This window comes from Lacerta agilis, chromosome 15 (genome assembly GCF_009819535.1).
Source record: "Lacerta agilis isolate rLacAgi1 chromosome 15, rLacAgi1.pri, whole genome shotgun sequence".
NCBI lineage: Eukaryota > Metazoa > Chordata > Lepidosauria > Squamata > Lacertidae > Lacerta > Lacerta agilis.
The window spans coordinates 29245724-29266355 of NC_046326.1; the positions used below are offsets into that span (position 1 = coordinate 29245724).

The following is a 20632-nucleotide window of genomic DNA, read 5'->3' on the forward strand; positions in this document are numbered from 1 at the left end:
TGCACGTTTTCAGGCAGGAAAAGAAACACGGCACAGGTATTGCAGGTCACTGCAGCATCTTCTTCGGCGTCCATGTCTCTTGGTCCTACACACACCATGAGACAGCACTCAAAACACCCTCACAAATGCTCCTGTTTACAAGTCCTGGTCATGAGCTCCCAGAGGCTGCAATCAACTAAACAAAACTTCTCCTGGGTGCCAACTCCTCCCCAACTCACTGGTTTGCCATTCCTAATGAGATGGCTTGCCATAGCTAATGAAAAGCTAAAGGTTGTGTTTCAGGGGGCTGAAGATCTTTAGGGGAAAGGGATTTGACAACTTGATCCTATGAGGTCAGATGTGAACGCCTCCGAGTTCAGTGGAGCATATTCCCAGGAAGAAACTGCATAAGATTGTCATTATGCTGTACTTAATAAAACTGATATTTTGCTATGTGCTGTGTGGTGGGATGAATATGGTCCCAGATCAACAGAGCTGCTTCCATTTTTGGACTCTCCCTGGGGGACATGGCTAGGGGCTCTCCCAAACAAGGGGAACCTCCTGAACCAAGTGATCAATGCGCCCCATTTCATTCCTGCTTTTGGATGAACCAGTCTGCTGAAGCTAATCGGATCTGGGCATGGTCAGCATCTAGATGGGGACAAGGGCCACCTAGGAACCCCAAAGGTTGCTGCCTTTAACCCCATCATTTGGAGAAGGAGCTCATGATATACTTTGTTATTAACAAATGCTCCTCTGGGTGAACCCAACTGACTGACCACACCTCTAGCTTCTCCAAGCAGGTGTGAGGCACCTGTAGACCACCAGATGTTGCTAGACTACAAATCCCATCAGCCCCGGCCATTGGCCAAGATTGCTAGAGGTTAATGTGAGTTGTAGATCAGCAACACCTGGAGAGTCAAAGGTTCCCCACTCATGTGGTTAAAGGAACCAACAGATTACCTTCTCTCCATTTTCTCTGCCTGGGCATTCACTTGGAGCCCATTTTGATTCTCCTGCCTTGCCAGACTGCTGACTCGCTTCCTCTTCTTCCTCCTCCTCTTCCTCCATGATATCAGACAGGTCCGACCCGCGGCTGTGGTCAGTCAGAAGAGTCACTGGACGATTTCCCGCATCAGACCTTTTCTCTCCCTGCGAAAATTTGAAAATTTAGAAATTTAAAAAGATATTACTGTCCATGAAGAATTAAGCCCCACAAAATTCATCCAGGAGCCAAACTGAATATTGCAATGCTTGAAGCCTGCCCAATTTCCAAATCTACATTCACGTTTTGAACATGAATGTTCAGGTTGTAATCTACATTGATCTTAACCTTGCAAAGTGGGATGCTTTAGGCTTGAGCATTCTGGGGTGTTTTTTGTTTGTTTGTTAAAAAAGCAAGCAACAGTTATGAAATCTCATAAAATGTTAGTTCTCCCATCCTAAATACCATTTGTGTGTCATCTATCAAAAGGTAACCACTGTTGCATGTCAGCTGTCCGGCACAAAAGCAAACTGCCATTGCATGCAAATTCCCAAATGAAATAAAATACTAATACTGTACAATTGCAGGTGAACAGCCTGATAGAAGCAAGTGCGAGCTACTTACTGCTGAATGTCAACTAACAAGCATAGTCAAATGCTGTCTACCATTGCATGTCAATTATCAAAGACTATTCATCAAACATTGGCATGCATCTGCGCTGTGAAAATATATCATTTGGTGGCAAAAGTTCATACACAAAATCTCTGTGTGTATGTTGACACCTGATAATAACATCAACACACACACGCCCCTGAACATTTTGCATATGAACTTTTGTAACCAAAAGACGGATTTTCACAGCAGAGATTCATTTCAGCTCAACTGGGTCCTAAAGCACTTGGTGGGAATTTACTGGCCCATGAGTTAACCAAATCCAATCAAAACCCTTTGAACAAAGGAGACGGACCTCTCTTCTGACCCTGGGCACCAGCAAGGAGTCATCCCTGGGAATCTCCTTCAGCATCTTCAGCCTCGCGGAAGATCCAGCCACAGATTCTGGGGCTCGCCTCTCGCTTTGCCCTGAGTCGCCAGACCTGTCCTCGCATTGCAGGGAAGATCTGCTGGGTGGCAACAGCTTCATTCCCAGGCAACTTTGATCGCTTTCTGCCCCCTTTTCGGGTGGGGGCTCTTTCGCCCTCATATCGGCAGAGCAGGCTTCCCCTCGGCTCGCTGCTTCCTGCACTCTGGACACCAGCAGGGGTTGCTGGGAAGGAAATGGTTGCAGCAAGAAAGATCAGACACCAAGAGCAACATTCGCAACAAGGATAGCTATCACTTATGATCTAATCACTTATGATCTAATCTAATCCTAAACCCAACTGCTGCCAGCAGGCCTTAACAGAGAGGGGCCAGCAGGTCAGCATGCCAGCCAGGTAGACTGATGCATCTACCTCGAGCCGGTGCAGCAATGGGGCTGACACTCAATGGCAGCAAGAAGGTTCTGGACCCAATGGATCCTGGGCTGCTTCGTTCCTTCCCCTTCCTCCTCCTCACCCCTGAATGCCTTGTATTTTCACCAGGGAACACATCCGATGTGCGGAAGCAAATGGCTGAACTTACAAAAACAGAATTAAAATGAGCTTGCACTGCATATTGGCCGAGCCATTAAAGAGTCAGGAATATAGAAGTAGATAAGAAGCAACTGCTGGATCAGGCCAATGGCCCAGCTGGAACAGCATCCTGCTCTCCCAGTGGCCAACCAGATGCCCCAGTGGGAAATCCACAAGCAGAACCCAAGCCCAAGAGCCCTCTCCCCTCCTGTGGCTTCCAGCAACTGTTATTCAGAAGCATTGCTTGCCTCTGCCTGTGAGACAGAGCAGAGCCATCGTGGCCTTATTGACCTCCATGAATTGGTCTAATCGTCTTTTAACGATATCCAAGTTGGTGGCCGTCATTGCGTCCTGTGGGAGGGAGTTCCATAGTTCAACTTTGTGCTGCGTGAAGGTGCTTCCTTTTCACGCGTCATGTATCATGCTACACCCCACTACCGCCATGAAGCTCAAGGTCCTATATAATCTTCACAGCAACCCTGCAAGGTACTTATAGAGTAAGAAAGAGTGACTGTCATGGACGCTTTAGTTGAGATTCCTGCATGGCAGGGGGTGGACTCAGGTTCCTCTCTGACGCTACAATTCTATGATGCTATGACTGGCCCAAGGCTACCCCCTTCCTCCCTGTCCAAACTCCAACCTTCTTCCCACAGCTGCACACAAGTCACTATGCCAGGAAATGGGGAAACTCAGGGGGCCAGATTTGACCCCTGAGGCATCTATATCTGGCCCTTGGGACTCTCTTCAGGCCACTCCCTCTCCCAGAGGCCACACCCTCCCCAAGTACGTTTGCCGGACTGGAATCATAAAAGCATAGAATTGTAGAGTTGGAATGGATCCTGAGGATCATCTAGCCCAAACTTCTGCAGTCTTCAGCTGTCCCATACAGGGATCAAACCTGCAACCTTGACGTTATCAACACTATGCTCTAATCAACGGTGTCTTTGAACCGGGGCAATGCCTCTTGCTTGCCTGGGAGGAGGATGGGTAGGGGAGCAGGGAGTGTAGAAACCTCTGCCTTTTCCATGGCTGAAAATTACTAAGGTAAGAGTCACATCCACTGCCCTGCACAGTTTTGTCTTTGAGTCCTGCCTAAGACTGGTATGCAGCCTCCAAAAGTTTCCCCCACAAAAGGAGGCTGCCCTTACCCTGCACCACACTGTTGCCCTAGATACAGTCCCTTCTGCAGCCTTGCTTCCTTTCCCCAACCTCCCCCCAAAAGAAAGGCCCCAACACACATGGAATCCACACTGACCAGGTCACCCTCTTCACATTCCTTCTGGGCAGCCTTCCTGAGCATGGCTGAATTGTCCTCAGTCACTGGCACAAAAGCATTGCCTTCGCCTCTTGGCAGAGGACCCGTTTCTGGAGGTGTCTCCTGCGGCACACGTGTCAAGGCAGCCCCGGAGGGAGAGCTGGACCCATTGGGAGAGGTCTCCGCCAGCAAGGCGCTCCCAGACTTCTTTCGGCTGATGCTAGGCTGGGAGGTGGATTTGGCAAACGAATCGGTGGTTGCGGCTGCAGGGGTGTCCTCCGTCCCGCATGCCTGGGAGGTCTGGGCAGCGAGGACGTCCCGCCCCTCCCCGCCCGGAAGCTGCACAGCAGGACCGCCAAACTCCAACGGGGAGGAACAGCTGGTGGTGTCTCCCAACAGAGCCAAGGGGATTTGAGCCGGCACCGAATCCACTGACTCGCCATAAAGGGACACAGTTCTTACGGAGACTTCCTGGCAGATCTGCAGGATCTGGAGCTGGGAAATCTCAGCCAGGACGCTGCCAGCTGTCGGAGAGGTCACTTCCATCACCTACAGAAAGGGGTCACCAGAGGGACAGGCATGAACCGGCGGCAAGAGGAGCAAATCCAACACCAAATTGGTTATTGGTGGTGACCCATGATATAAGGTGGTTTAAAATCATTGTTACGATTATTATTATTTATATTAGATGCTTATTTTGTCATGGCAACCCAAAGTAACTTAAAATGATTTAAGCAAATGATAAACACATACATGCATTAAAAACAGCATTTATTTTCTTTTTTATTTGATTTTTAATGAATTTTCCCCAGACACATCAGAAATTACTTGTTGATACAGAGGGTGGGCAGGGGGAGTTGAAGCAACAAGAGGACACAAAAACAGGTAATCTGTAGAAACAGCAATCTAGAAAACTGAAGAAAGTAATTTATAATTTTTTAGGCTAAAGGTCAATTTTTAAAGGTATAATTCAATGGATGTTGAAGATCTGGGGGAAGGGCTGCTCCCTGTTATCACAAAACAAATTCAACAAATGGAGACCAAGTAACTTAATAAAAATGAATTGTATATAAAGTTAGATCATTACTTCTTGAATTTAAATCCCACCCTTCCTTGGGAGCTAACAATGGGTGACAGTTTGTGGATTTCGACAGGTCTACTTTGAGTATGTAAGGGATGCAGGTGGCGCTGTGGGTTAAACCACAAAGCCTAGCGCTTGCTGATCAGAAGGTCGGCGGTTCGAATCCCCACGACAGGGTGAGCTCCCGCTGCTCGGTCCCTGCTCCTGCCAACCTAGCAGTTTGAAAGCACATCAAACTACCTTCCGGCGGGAAGGTAAACGGTGTTTACGTGCGCTGCTTTGGTTTGGCAGAAGCGGCTAAATCATGTTGGCCACATGACCCGGAAGCTGTACGCCGGCTCCCTCGGCCAGTAAAGCAAGATGAGCGCTGCAACCCCAGAGTCGGACACGACTGGACCTAATGGTCAGGGGTCCCTTTACCTTTACCTTTACTTTGAGTATGACTAAAGTTGTATACCCAAGCTAACAACAACAATATCAACAAAACAATGCTTCTGCCCAGTGCGTTTCATCTGCGCCCAACACAAAGCGGGTACCTTTTGCCCATCTGCGTACACGGCGTAGCCGGTGACTCGCACCCCGTTGGACGATCCTTCCGCGTCGATGGTGACAGGCAGCCAGCTGATCACCAGAATCCCAGGACTGGGACCAGCCTCCACTCGGACATCCAGGGGAGCATCTGGAGACCCTGCAAGGGATGAGTTTCAAATGAATGGCACTCTGTTTAATCTCTTGAGCTTTCCCTGTGCACGCTGCTGGGGAAGCGGCAAAATTCGCTCCGTTGGTGATACCGCAAGGGAATCTGTGCTGTTCAGAAGGCAAAGAGGGCACACGTTAAGAGCAGCAGCCCAAAGCCGTTTGTAATGTCTGGTTTTCTGCTCTTGGTTAATTTTTTGTTGTTGTTGCTTAACGTCATAAAAACAAGGCGAATAGCTGCTGGCAAGTTACACATGATTGTAGCAGCTCAAACAGTCAGAATCTTATCCTGGACAATTGGTACCATCCACTCTAGAATATAGCTATAACGGAGAAAATGTGTCATAATTTGAGATTTCCACAAGGACTCAAACATTCCTTTGTTACATAGACAATGGAGCCATCACTTACAACACAACCCTCGTCACGAAGCTTCGCAGTTCAGGAACCCTTAACTGATAACCAATGAACGCTAATATTCAACAGCTTTTATTCTCACTCTTTAATTTCATTTCCCCCCTTTTATTTATTTCATTAGATTTATATCCCGCTTGATTGCTAAAACCCTAAAAGCGGTTTACAAAAAAGGTAAAACAATAAAATTATCCGTAAAAGCCATTAACGATTTAAAACTTTCAAGGATTTAAAACATCAATTATATATATATTTTTAAAGGGATTGCGTCGTTGTATTCTAGTGATTCACAACTTTTTGTTTGAAATGTCCCAGAGGGCTTTGTTGATACGCAGTATAAAAAATGTTGTAATAAGTAAAGAGATTAATAATTTAATCATAATAATTTAAAATCGGCAGTAAGCTAAAAACAGATTTAAAAACATATCAGCATTCAATAGCTGTCAAGCTTTCCCTTTTTTGCGGGAAATTCCCTTATTATAGCATTGGGAAACAGCAGGGAGGGTTGACAGCTATGTTTTTGCAAGCAAGCGTTCCCCCCCCCAAAAAAAAGTACAGGAAAGGCACCTGCCTGATAATTAATAGGCAGGGGATTCCAAAGTATAGGCATCATAGCTAGCAGCCTTTGACAGCCTTCTCCTCGTCCATGAATTTGTCTAACCCTTTTTGAAAGCCATCCAAGTTGGTGGCCATCACTGCCTCCTGCAGCAGGGAGTTCCATATTTTAACTATGTGCTGCGCCACGTGAAGGTGCTTTTTCTTGGCTGAGACTCACCTGCTGATGCCGTTGTGAACTGGATCTCTGCGGAAAGCAGCTGATCCTGCTTCTCTGGGGACGGTTCCCCAAGCACCTGCTGCTGCGGCTGGACTTCCACCGTGGCCACGTAGGAAGTGCTCGGATTCAAGTTCCGGAAGGTGTACCAGTAGACTCCCGCCTTGGTGGCCTCGTGCTCCTCCCTGTTAAGGTACACGGTGTGTGGGAAGTTGCTGTTGCTCGGCATCCAGGAGATCTGCGCTGAGGTGGCCCCTACGCTCCGCACCCTGAGCTGGGTGGGGGCCACGGCAAACCCGCCCCCGGCAAGGAAAGTGCACCGCAGCCGGTCAGAGCTCCCGGCCTCCGAGACGCTTTGCACAGAGAGGCGGTAGGTTCTCGTTTTCAAGTCCAGCCTCTCAACGACAGCCTTCGTCTGCGATCCGGCCTTCACGGTTTGCCGCAGCTCGGAATCCACGTAGAGGTTGTAGCTCTGGATCTCCGAGGAGCCGGGGGTCGGCAGGGGGGGCTCCCATCCCACCAAGAGGCTGCTGCCAAACTGCTTGATGAGGGTCACCTTCCTGGGGTAAGGCACTACTAGCGAGGCTCGTTCCTGCACATGTGGTGGGAGTGCAAGATGGTTAACCCATTTGGGCCCTGGGTGTTTTCTTTGATCTCAAACGTCACTCGACAAAACATGCTTCCCAAACCCTTCTTAGGCGTTCTTCTATTTAGAGAGCGATACTGACCCCTCCACCACATATAAACACCACACAGATATCATTTTTAATTCTATTCCTGTTTAATTACAGTTTAATGACTGCCTCTTCTATGGTTTTGCTCTGTTTTATCTGTGTAAGCCGCCTGGTTCCCTGACTGGGGAGAAAGACGGGATATAAATAAATATTATAATCGGGGCTCCCCCCCCCAGCTCAGCTCCAGCACCTCTCAAGTGTGCACCATTGCCATTCTAAGAGAACAAGGGAGAAGCTCATGTTGAAGAAGAAGAAGAGAAGAAGAGTTTGGATCTGATATCCCATTTTATCACTACCCGAAGGAGTCTCAAAGCGGCTAACATTCTCCTTTCCCTTCCTCCCCCACTACAAACACTCTGTGAGGTGAGTGGGGCTGAGAGACTTCAGAGAAGTGTGACTAGTCCAAGGTCACCCAGCAGCTGCATGTGGAGGAGCGGGGACGCGAACCCGGTTCACCAGATTACGAGTCTACTGCTCTTAACCACTACACCACACTGGCTCTCACATTGGTGAGCTCTGGCACCTTTTTTTTTTTCTAGAAAAACAGCACCGATTATAATAATAATTTAAATACCACCTCAGTGAAGCATGGTTGGTATACTGGTTTGCTGTTCTTATTTCATTTCCCTGTGTTGCTTTTTATTTTACTTTCCCCCTCTTGCTTGCCTGTTTCATTGGGGCCTACACGTTTCTTTTTTATTTTATTAACTTTTTTATTTTTTGCTAACATATAAAATGCATACATTTACATTTACACAAAACACATACGCAACACACTACCTTATATTCATAGCATAAAACATACCTACATTACTCTATATAATACTTACCTATACTATACATATCAACATACCTACACACCTACCGCACACCCACCAAGTGACTTCCAGCCGTTCTTGTTACGATACTTTATTTTTCCAGCTAGCTTAAACGCATTTCATTATTTCTTAAATCTCTTCATCTACCTTGACTTTACTCTCCTTTCACTCTTATCATTTTCTGGATTCACTCAATACCTGTCAGAAATTCTACTTTTTCCACGTAAATTTTGATGTATTCCTTAAAGATAGGTAAAGGTAAAGGGACCCCTGACCATTAGGTCCAGTTGTGTCCGACTCTGGGGTCGCGGCGCTCATCTCGCGTTACTGGCTGAGGGAGCCGGCGTACAGCTTCCGGGTCATGTGGCCAGCATGACAAAGCCGCTTCTGGTGATCCAGAGCAGCGCACGGAAACGCCATTTACCTTCCCGCCAGAGTGGTACCTATTTCTCTACTTGCACTTTGACGTGCTTTCGAACTACTAGGTGGGCAGGAGCTGGGACCGAGCAACGGGAGCTCACCCTGTCGTGGGGATTCGAACCGCCGACCTTCTGATCAGCAAGCCCTAGGCTGTGTGGTTTAACCCACGGCGCCACCCATGTCCCTTCCTTAAAGATAGCCCACACCTTATTCACTTTTTGTACCATATCTCCTCTTATCCTCCCTGTTAGTTCGGCAATATGGAAGTATTCCATCATTTTAGATAGCCAGTCTGTTTTAGTTGGGACGCTGCAGCTTTTCCAGTTTTTGGCAATCAATAACCTTGCCGCCGTAGTCGCATACATAAATATTGGTCTGACCGTTCTTTTTATTTCCTCTGACATAATACCTAAGAGAAAGGATTCTGTGTTTTTTTTCCAAATGTAAGTCTAAATATCTTTTTCAATTCGTTATAGATATTTTCCCAAAATCACACTATCTCTTTGAAACTCCCACAACATATGTAGAAAAGTTCCTGCCCAGTTGTTGCATCTCCAACAGACATCACTACAGTTTTTATACATTTTTGCCAGTCTGAGCGGGGTCAGGTTACCATCTGTATTGCATTTTCATTACATTCTCTCTTAAATTATAACATGGCGTAAATTTGATATCTCTTTTCCACAGCCTTTCCCATTGGGCCTACACGTTTCTGTATGCAACAAAAAAATCAATTTAATGTTGAACCGGGGGGGGGGGGAGGCACTACCGTGGGTATGGCTCCCTCGTCCTCTTCCAGCCTGGAGGGTGCCGTGCTGGCGCTGAGCTCCTCGGTGGAGCAGTCGCTCCTTTCCGCACTGCTGAGGCTGGTGCTAAGGAAGCTCCGTTCCAGAGGGGAGCTCTGGGAGAGATCGTGGAGCTCCTGAGGCAGGAATGTCACAAGGTCCTCATCCGAAACTCGCTCTACGAAGTTGGAGGGGACCAGGCCTCTCCGCCCATCCATCAGCTCCCCTGGAAGTGAAGGTCAAGAGGTGACAGGATAGAAATTATGCTTAATTTTGTTGTGTGTGCTTCGATGCATTTTTATATATGACTCGTGTGCCCAAGACACAGATTCTATAAAACAGGGGTGGCCAACTCCCAAGAGGCTGCGATCTACTCACAGAGTTAAAAACTGGCAGTGATCTACCCCCTTTTTGGGGGTTCAGGTCAAACTTGTTGTGCTTTTTTTTAGGAAGGAGGTAGGCCCATTTTGAGGGGTTCGGGTCAAAGTTGTTGAGTTTTTTCAGGGAGGAGGTAAAATGTTGAGCCTTTTTAGGGAAGCCACAGTTGTTCAGCTTCTTTGGGGGGGAGCCAATGGTCTACCAGTGATCTACCGCAGATGTCCAGTGATCTACCGGTAGATTACGATCTACCTGTTGGACATGCCTGCTATAAAACATATTTTGCTGCACTGTGTGAAATTCAAGCAAGCCAGGGCTGAGCTGATTTTACCCTGGCTAGTTCCACTCCCAGGAAAACCAGAGGATTATTACCGGTATGTCATGTTCCTATTGGAAGACCAGACAAATGCCAGAACATTAGCAGTGGTGAAGTTTCTATCGGTGGTTGCAAGAACCAACGATCCCTGTTTTAAGTCTGAACAAAATGCTTGTGTAACCTGAAGGCTGACTGTCCAAATTGGGTATTGCTTTGTAACAAATTGATGGGTCTATGGACCGTAATAAAGATTGCATTGTATTGTATATATGACTGCCATCGTTATATTTTTGACACTCTGTAAATCTCTTGATGCTGTAAGGCACCTCCAGTACGGTGTCCCGTCCCCGTCCCCTATAATAGTTATTGAAGTTTCAAAACCATAAGAAAAAATGTACAGAAGGAAAAATGAGAAAGAAAGAAGAGAGGGAGAGAAGATACCAGAAAAAAAGAACAGGAAATTGTATTGTGCAGCATCAGTGCAGACATGGAACGTGAGCCGAGCAAAATATTGTTGAGGTTTAACAAATACTTCTACATATTTGAAAAAAGAAAACACCGCAGCAATTAGCAATATGCTGAACAGCATGGTTTTAACTATGGAAATGAGGGTGCTGGTTGTGGTGGTGATGCGATAATCTTCTGTTCTTTGGGTTGGCACTGCTTGCTCCCCAGAATTCTCGGACTCGCCACCAAAAATTATTTCAATAAGCAAGAACGTTACAAATAATCTTCATAAGACGATGATGCCGTACCTTCAAAGAAGCCATCTTCGTCCATTTCTCCGTAGACGTAAATGTATTCACCGGCCGTCAGCGGGAGTTCTGCTTCGGGGTTCTCGTTGGGGCCGGCAAATGGATTGTAGCTGAAATGGGAACAACAGGAATTGTTTTTACACGGGAAAGTCAAGAGCGGCGCTAGGAAGCTGACAGTGCTGTTTCAGAAGCCAGCGAGACACTGGATGTATAGGCAGCCAGCACAAGCTCTAGAGTCTCATTGCTGTACGCTGGTGGTAGTCTATCCCTATCAACAGTCTAGCCACAACCAGGGCCGGTGCTAGGGTTTTTTGCGCCCTAGGCGAGATCACCTTCTGGCGCCCCCCCCCCCCCGCCAATCCCTAGCACCGGCCCTGCAGAGAAGCCCGATTTCGGGCTGCTCCCCCCTCCCCGCCACTCTGCTGCTGGCGGAGCGGCACTGGGCCACGGAGGGGGGGGCAAGCTGGCCAGCGCCCCCTCCATTTTGGCGCCCTAGGCAACTGCCTAGTTCGCCTAAATGGACGCGCCGGCCCTGGCCACAGTGTTTTGCAGCATCTGGAGCTTCCAGACCAGGCCCCAAAGCCAGCCCCACACAGACTGCATAGCAGGAATCAAGTCTTGAGGTTTCCAATATATATGAACCACATATACTATGAGTGCCAGTTACTGGGAGCCACAAGTGGGAAGAGTTGCTGCCGTGCTCGTACCACTGTGGGAGCATGATGGGCCATTGGCTTCATCCAGCATGCTCTTCTTATGTTCCCATAAAATGCATCTGGATGGCCACTGAGAGAACAGGATGCTGGACTAGATGAGCCATTGGCCTGGTCCAGCAGGGCTTTCCCTATGTCATACACCACAAGTGTCCCAGAAAAACCGGGACATCCCGTTTGCTTCTCGCGAGAGGACGGCGGCCATTTTGGGCACTGTGATCTCGTGCAATTTCACGCCATGATTCCCCCCCCCCAAAAAAAAAACACTTCTCCCTGAGCCATGATCTCGTGTGGCACCCGAAAGCACGTGTTTTGGGGCTCCATGGCCCAACAAAGTGCTTATTTTTTTGGGGGGGGGGAGGAATCACAGCGTGAAACTGCATGAGATCACAGTGACCAAAATGCCCGCTGTCCTCTTGCAAGAAAAAATGGGTCCCAGAAGATGGCGTCATTTGTTTTTGCCTTTGATGTGTTGGAAGGTATGTTGTTTTCTTATGAGGCAAAAGCCACACAGCTGTTTGGAATAGCTCCACCCTGCCTTAAGTTGTGGCAGACCTCAGTGACCTTAAGAATTTGAGAGAAGCGAATTCAGAATTCCCAAGCCTCCTCATTCCCACCAACACGGAGACCCTACCTGTAACGAGCTAAGAAGACTCGGAGCTTCACTGGACCCTGGTTCTCTGGTTCTGGGATTAGTGAGATCATGTCGATATCCAGCTCTTCCATTTCACTGGCTGTGTCCACCTAACAAAAACGACAGAAGACAGTGAAATAAGGACACCTCTGCTGAGGGAAGGATAGAGCAAAGGAGCTAGTCCATCTGAACCCAGTCACCAATTTTGGTCTCCGTTTGAAGCCCTGTTAAGGGTGCCGCATAATAGCCATTTCCACATTTGAAAGAACTCAAACTTCTACTGTGGCAGGACCTACACCTTGGAACTCCCTGCCTATTGACATTAGGCAGGTGCCTTCATTGTACTCTTTTAGGTGCCTGCTAAAAGGAAAGAAGAAGACGCCTGGCCCAGGACTAACCTCAGGGGTAGGGCAGGATTTGGGGCTGTTCTGCATGGATTCGGATCTTGAGGAGCTGGACTGGGACTCCAGTTTCCTGACCATTTTCTTCAAGGCAAGCGGAGGGGTATTTGCATCTGGGCTTCTGACTACAACGGGCACCGCAGGGTCAGCAAGGCGGGAGGATCCTTCCAGCCCTCCATCTTGAGCTTTCTGGCTGCACCGGGGAGAGATGGTGGCAATTTCTGGATCTGAAACCGAACAGTATATACATTACGCCGGGCAGAGACGCCAAGCAAAGTGGGGGGTGCAGGGACAATGGAACACTCTGGAACTGGGGAGCTTGAATGACAGCCAAGAGAGCCACACTGCTGCACTTCAAGGCCCACCTCAGGCAACAGGTTTTGACCCAGATTTACCCCCCAGTCCCCTGTTTTAATTACTGTGTTGTTATAATTGGATTGTTATATTGCATGTTTGGTACTGCTTTGTCTGCCACCGCCAAAAAAGAAGCAAATCATACTCTGCAGTTACTGAATCTGGGAACACCATGGCATCTGGATTCTCCCCCTCCATAGTCACCTTTCTCCTTGAGTCCCTCCAGGAGCTGCAGAGAAGTCTGGCAAGTGGTGAAGGTGACCTCGGATGTCACCTGGGAGGAGGGCGGAAGACCGATTTTCTCAGTTTGGAGGCGAAACTGCTTGAGCTCTTGAGAGAGGAAGTTAAACTGCTCCGTGTGGCTATGGCACTGATCCTCCAGCTCTCTCACGCGGGCCTGGGGTGGGGAAAAGTTAAGGAAAATGGATAATTTGGCTGTGATTCCTGCATTGGACAAATGACCTAATGGGCACCTTTCCAACTCTACAATTCTATGATCCTTTGATTCTAGAAGAATGTCAGAAGGAACTTGATGGATCAGTCCAAGGTGACTCCTACAGAATCTGGTAGACTGCCTCTCAAGCTGGATGCCCCACTGAGACATCGCTCTTTCCCCCCCCCCCAAAACACAGAGAAACAAGGATGTTGATTGAGAGCAGACATTTAGGCATGATGTCTGCCCTCCAGCACCTGGCTGCCCCCCAACCTCAGCATCTCCAGCCTGTTGCATCTGCTTCAACTTGCCTAAGGGTAGGGATGGCTCTGTTAGGACTAGTGCAGCTACAACCAAACAAGCCACCAGAGGGGAAAGCGGACTGGTGTCATCACGTGCCCAGATCCTTGCACACATAACAACATCCACAGCACACATCTAACTATTTGCCAGCACAGCAAATGCATGACACTGCTATCCCTTTGTGCCACCAAGATCAAGAGCAAGCAAGACATTCCCAGAATGAGGTGCCTGGCCAAGGGAAGACTGCATCAGCGAGCAATGTAGGGCACTTATGTAAGTGAGCCAATTTGCATGTCATCATAATTGCAGGGGGGAAGCTCCAAAACCACCAGCCAATTTCCCTAGAAGGCAATATTCCTTCTCTCTCCCCAACACCCACATTTATTGCTGTGTCACCAAGGGCTCGTGTGTATATTTAGCAGTGATTCTTGCATTGCAGGGGGTGGGACTAGATGACTCTCACAATTCTATAACTCTGGCTGTTTCACTTGAGAAACAGCCTTTTGGGGCCTGAAAGCTTGCTCTTGTTTTGCAGGCTTGAGCACAGTTGCTCATTTGGAATGGAGAGCCCAATAAACCCTGAATTCCCTTCTGTTCTTCTCTGGCCCTCTCCCCAACCCAGTCCAAAATTGGTTAAAATCTGGTATTTCTCCATTCCAAACTCCTTCTGGGAAGCAGTCCAGGTTTGGTTGGGAAGGACATTTTCCTAAACACGGTGAGATCAGCAGTACCTGCATGCAATCCAAGGAATTCTGTCAGGAAAGAAGAAGGAAATGAGCAGAGAAAATGTGGTTAACTGCACCCTGGCATCTTCCTGAAACAATAATCCTGATGCAGAATCTAGATTTCAGAGAAATGGCTAGGAAACAGGTGTGAGGATGAACATAAGGGTCCTGCAGCTGGATCAAGCCAAAGGCCCATCTAGGCAAGCATCCTGTTAAGAACTTAATAAGAACTTGCTGTATCAGGCTACAGAGGGCCCATCTAGCCCAGCATCCTGTTGACTGACCAGATGCCTGTGGGAAACCTACAAACAGGACCCGAGCACAAGAGCCCTCTCCGCTCCTGTGGTTTCCAGCAACTGGTATTCAGGAGCATTGCTGCCTCCAACTGGAGAGGAAGAGCATAGCCCTTGCGGCTAGTAGACATCAATAGCCTCCCCTTCCTCCATAAATTTGTCTGGTCCTCTTTTAAAGCCATCCAAGTTGGTGGGCATCGCTGCCTCCAGTAGGAGGGGGTTCCATAAGACCATCGGAAGAGCCTGCCTGATGAAGCCCACGGGCGATCAAGTCCAGCATCCTGCTCTCACAGTGGCCAACCAGATTCCTCTTTGAGGAAGCCCTCAAGCAGGGCCTGCATGCAAGAGCCTTCTCCCCTCCTGAGACTTCCAGTAGCTGGTATTCAGAAGCATTTCCACCTTCACCCATGGAGCCAGAGCAGAGCATCATGACTAGAAGCCACTGAGAAGTTTCTCCTCCTCCATGAATTTGTCTGGTCCTCTTTGGTGGCCATCACTGCCTCCTTCATTGTATGCCCACCATTCTAGTATTATGAGATGGGGGGGAGGGGGAACCTTTCTCCTCCACTTTCTCCATAACATGCATGTCCTCACATTGGCCAACGAGATGCCCCAATAGGAAGCCTGAAAGCAGGACCCAAGTTCAACAGAAACTCTCCCTTACTGGTGTTTCCCAGGAACTGCTTTTCCAAGGCAACTCTACAATTCCTTCCAACCCTACAAATCTATGAAATCCTGCAACACATCAGCTCTGCTGAAAAATCCCTTTAATAAAGAAAACTCTTTGACTGTTTTCCCGGCTGCTGACACCTAGTACATTTCAAGCCCACGGGTTCCCCCAAAAGAATCCTGGGAACCGTGGCTTATCATCCCTCAAAGTTTCAATTCCCAGCACCCTTAAAGGTAAAGGGCCCCTGACCATCAGGTCCAGTCGTGTCCGACTCTGGGGTTGCGGCGCTCATCTCGCTCTATAGGCCAAGGGAGCTGGCATTTGTCCGCAGACAGCTTCCGGGTCATGACTAAGCCACTTTCTGGCGAACCAGAGCAGCACACGGAAATGCCATTTACCTTCCCGCTGGAGCGGTCCCTTATTTATCTACTTGCACTTTGATGTGCTTTCGAACTGCTAGGTGGGCAGGAGCTGGGACCGAACAACAGGAGCTCACCCCGTCGCAGGGATTCAAACCGCCGACCTTCTGATCGGCAAGCCCTAGACTCTGTGGTTTAACCCACAGCGCCACCTGGGTCCCTTAGCAAACTACAGTTCTCAGGGTTCTTTTAGAGGGCAAGACGTGTGCTCGAAACACATGCCTTCGCTCTGTCTGGCATTCCTTGATTTTCTCCCCGCTTTACCTCCAAGAGCTGGACAGCTCCTTCGTGCTCCTTCCTTGCTTCAGCCTGGGCCTGAAGGCGAGAGAAGAAGAAAAAAGAGGTTAAGGGGTCACCAGTCCTATTTCTTGAGGTCTTGGGTGCCTAACACACCCATCAGCCAGCACGACCAACCACCAGGGAATTATGGAAGTAGAGGACCATAGTTTAGCCCCCCCCTGCTTTAATCAGGTTACTAGCACACGGAAGAGCTCTCTCAAGGGTGCACTAACCAAGAAGGTAAGGATGCAAGCGGCCTCACTGGTGGATCTCTCACCTGCTGCAGTTGCCTGACTTCCTCCTGTTTCTTCTGCAAGGCCTGCAGGGCCCTCTCGTGCTCCTGTTCCAGCTGCTGCCTTCGTTCCGCAACATCTCTCATGTGCTGGGGAAACCAGAAGCGCATGAGCACAGAGCTGAGTGATGGTGACCCCTCCAAGCACCTCAGGGTCCTCCTTCCAAGCTATGGGGACCCTCATCTCAAGAAGGGGGCATAGCAGCTTCTGACAATTGAGAGGCAGCCCATGCCATCCAGACAAAAGATAGACATATTTTGGCCCATACTGTAGAGGGGAAAGAGTATCTTTCTCTTTTAAAAAAAATTGTGGTTTCACTTACAGTGCAGCTCCTGTTTGCTTAGAAGGTCTGCATTGGATTAAGACAGGGAGTAAAAGACCTCCAGCTGTGCAGACTTTATCTCTATGCTGACTTCTATTTCTTTGATGTCTGGACTGATAAATTTTAGGTTGCATCCTGTTTCTAACTTCCTGCTCCTCCTCTCACACTTTTTTTCTGGGATCTGAGGTCCCCTTGGGTGTATCCCCTGAGAACAAAAGGGGCAAACTTGGTTTCTTTGCTTCTCCCAACTAATTAGTTAGCCAATATAAATCAATATTTTTTTTATAAAAAAAATCTATTTGAATACAGATAATAAATACAGCACTGCGCTATTAAAAGCCCTTTCCTTTTTAAAACAACAACAACAACAACAAAAACCAGCCAGTTCCCAAGGGCCTGTTGGAATAAAATGGTCTTCACCTGCCAGCAGAAGGACAGCAAGGAGGGAGCCAGTCTGGCTTCTCTAGGGTGGGAATTTGACAGGTTTGAAGCAGCAAGAAGGTCCTCTCCCATGTTCCTACTAAGCATACCTGTGAAGGTGGTGGGACTGAGAGAAGGGCCTCCCCTGCAAATCGCAGAGCCCAGGCAGTTTTGTAAGGGTTAATGTGGTTCTTCAGGTAGCCTGGGCCTAAGCTGTATAGGGCTTTACTCAGACTGTCCATAAAAGGGCATTCCACTTCCCTGCTACAAATCCCTGAAACAGAAGCCACTTCCCCATTCCTGATTCCAGCTTCCTTTTTCAACACCGGAGCACAGCCAGCCAGAATAAGGAGCTGTCATCTACACACATGCACATCCTACCAATTTTTGAACTGGGAACCTGGAACCTGTTTCCCAAATCCGCCTCCTCTGTTATCCCAGCTCAGGGCAGAGAGCAGCTCAGGGCAGAGAGCTGCTCAAAGAGATGCCTCTTTCCAATCACAACGCTGGATCTGACCAACCTTCAGCGCCTGCCCGAGACTCTCCAGCCTGTTCTGGAGCTCCTGGGTTTTCTGGAGAGCAGAATCCCGTTCCTCGGTCACCACAGCCACCTGCAACCTCAAGTCAGCATTTTCAGATTCAACCTGCCCAGGGAGAGAAGGAAGGTTGCTCAGCGGCATAACACATGCATCCTTCATTGCATGGGGTCAGGCTAGATGGTCCTTGGTGTCCCTTCCAACTCTACAGTTCTATTACCTACCCCATTATTCTGCTGTCCCAACTTCAAACCTCTGGTTGAAGCCCCTGCCTGAAAAATTATTTTCTTCTCTCTGCCCTGAACTTACTGTGGATTCAATTTCCATTTCAGTTGCACTGAAAGTTCCTCAGTGATTATCAAGCATTATTGGGGGGAGAGATCCCTACTTACCTTTTCTGTCCACTCCAATTGCCCATGAAGCAGAGTGTTCTCCTCACACAGCCGGACATTATTGCTTTGCACCTCCTGCAGTTGGATTTCCTGCACAGGGACAAAAAAGCAGATTTTTCTGTGGAGTAAAAGATTTGCCTCCTTTGACAGAGAAACCAGGAATCTGTAGGAACATGTAGATTGTGACCAAGGGGTTCATACAGGAGCAGGCATCACACAATCCATTCTTTAATTGCAGGGACAGGAAACCTGTGGCCCTCTGTGTGTTGTTGGACTACAACTCCCATCATCCATAACTCTCAAAATGCTACTGGACTAAAATTCCCATCATCCATAACACTTTGTATGCTGTTGGCTGATCTGCCTCTCAAAATTTGGCCTCGGAGGTTAGCATGGAGGTGGAGATGCACCTCTGACAGTGCTTCTGGGGGGCAGGATCTTACTCACGAGCTCTGCACATCTCTTGTGCTTCTTCCTCACTTCATGTTCAAGGTTTTCACATTGTTTCCGCTTTCTCCTGAGCTCAGACTCCTACCGAAAAAAGGGGGAGAGGAAAGGAAATGAGGTGGAGAAATGCGCTAGACCAAATTTCTCATCACCACCCCACACATTCCATGCCAGGGCATCATAGTTCCTTTTTTTTAAAATAAGAATTTATTGGATTTTCCAAATTAAACCAATTACAAATACAATACACACAAAACAACACAACACACCCAATACACACAAAACAACACAATTAATTAAAAATCCTTCACTTCTTTAAAATCCTAAACTTGGGACTTCCTCACGCCCTCTCTTATGCGTTCATTTCTAATCTTCTTCAGTAACTTTGTAACATTGTAAAATCTAATTTCTTACATCTAATCTTAGTCTTACAATTATAATCAACATATCTTAAATCATACAACTTATTCTTATCAAATAAAACAGGGCATCATAGTTCCAAGGAGATTTGAAATCCAAAAGATGTTGCCTATTGACTGTTCCCCGTTCCCAGAAACTCCCCCCAACTGATTTTTTTACCATTCTTGTGGCAGTAGTGGGATTCTTATACTTTGCCAACTGCTTAGAAGCTAGATTCAAAGTAACAGCAAGGGGAACCCACCAATTGCTGGATCTGCCGTTTGGTCTCTGGAACAGTTGCGACCCCCTTCTTCACAGGGAGGGTTTCATACCCATCATGCACTTGTGCCAGAGGATGGGCTCTGGCGCCCCTCTGCAAAGGAGAGAAATCTCAGCCAGACTCAAGGGGGAAGTGGGGCCACGGGCAACCTTCCATTCTGCAGCCAAAGGGCTCCCCCCTTAACAGATAAAGCTCTACATGGCTAAGAACCTGGTGGCGGTTGTTGTTATTTAATGTATTCATAGTCCACCTTTCTCCCAAGTGAAGTTCAAGGCAGCTTCCAACATTTAAAAGCATCATGATAAAATACAAAGCAATAAAAACAAACTTGCTAAAACAAAGACATCAAAACACATTCAGAACCAGAAATTAAAATCCAGTTTGCCCTGACAGCAGCCCAGGGGCCAGTCACTATCTCTCAGCCTAACCTGCCTCGCAGGATTGTCATGGGGATAAAATGGAGCTGGGAGAACAATGTACGCCACCTTGAGCTCCTTGGAGGAAAGGTGAGACATAAAGGTAATGAATACATAAAGGTGCTCCCTATCTTTTAGGTAGTCTGTGTGGACACTGAGAGCAGGATCCTGGAACAGATAAGTTGTACAAGAGAAGAGGATTCTGTTCCAGGATCCTGCTCTCAGTGTCCACACACCCCTGAGGTTAGGTGGGTGGGTATCAGGGATATCTTTGAAAGTGGCACCTTACACACACACACCCAAATAGGACTCTATCTAATGTTATAGTCATCCTTAGTGTAGACCAATTGAACTAAGAAACATGACTAACTCAGGTTCGTTTATTTCTGGATTGTATACACTCTCAGGTGTGTAATACATACATTGCATTGGTATTCTACTGTATAAGATGAGTGGTATAGAAATTCCTGCAGTTAAATAAATAAATAAATATTTGAAGGGGTCTACCCTGAGTAGAGCTTCGAAGGCTATAACTCCATGCAAGCTTTCCCAGCTGGTTGAATAAATCTCTGTCATGGGTTTAAAACTCATCTTCTTCTGTTTTTCTAACTGTGCTTTAAAGTTGTTTTTATTATCTTCTGTACATCGCCCAGGGTCATGTGTGGAAGGTGAATTTATTTATTTTATTGCATTTCTACCCCACCCTTTTCTCCAAAGAGCTCAGGGCGGCTTGCATGGTTTTCTTCCTCCTCTTTTGATCCCCACAACAACCCTGCGAGGTAGATCAAGTTGTTTGTGTGTGTGTGTGTGTGAGTGAGTGAGTGAGAGAGAGAGACAGACAGACAGACAGACTGAGAGAGTTGGGCCCCAAGACCATCTAGTGAACCTCATGACTGAGTGGGGAT

The 20632-nt window shown here is 47.7% G+C and overlaps 1 protein-coding gene across 1 annotated transcript in view; it reads right to left on the reverse strand.

The window, feature by feature from the left end:
* Window positions 1-19403, reverse strand: part of TSPOAP1 (TSPO associated protein 1) — a 35345-nt gene extending 15942 nt beyond the window's left edge. Inside the window, exons 1-17 of the mRNA XM_033172568.1 lie at window positions 19294-19403; window positions 18633-18716; window positions 18186-18275; window positions 17779-17901; window positions 16500-16604; window positions 16208-16258; window positions 14568-14588; window positions 13305-13497; window positions 12744-12973; window positions 12346-12455; window positions 10999-11108; window positions 9534-9775; window positions 6796-7384; window positions 5447-5598; window positions 3830-4378; window positions 1932-2252; window positions 943-1131 (exon numbers count right to left, since the gene is read on the reverse strand). Coding sequence (XP_033028459.1) covers window positions 943-1131; window positions 1932-2252; window positions 3830-4378; window positions 5447-5598; window positions 6796-7384; window positions 9534-9775; window positions 10999-11108; window positions 12346-12455; window positions 12744-12973; window positions 13305-13497; window positions 14568-14588; window positions 16208-16258; window positions 16500-16601 — 2859 coding nt within the window. The 5' untranslated portion in view covers window positions 16602-16604; window positions 17779-17901; window positions 18186-18275; window positions 18633-18716; window positions 19294-19403. The remainder of the gene's footprint in view (window positions 1-942; window positions 1132-1931; window positions 2253-3829; window positions 4379-5446; window positions 5599-6795; window positions 7385-9533; window positions 9776-10998; window positions 11109-12345; window positions 12456-12743; window positions 12974-13304; window positions 13498-14567; window positions 14589-16207; window positions 16259-16499; window positions 16605-17778; window positions 17902-18185; window positions 18276-18632; window positions 18717-19293) is intronic.
* Between the last annotated feature and the right edge of the window lie 1229 nt (window positions 19404-20632).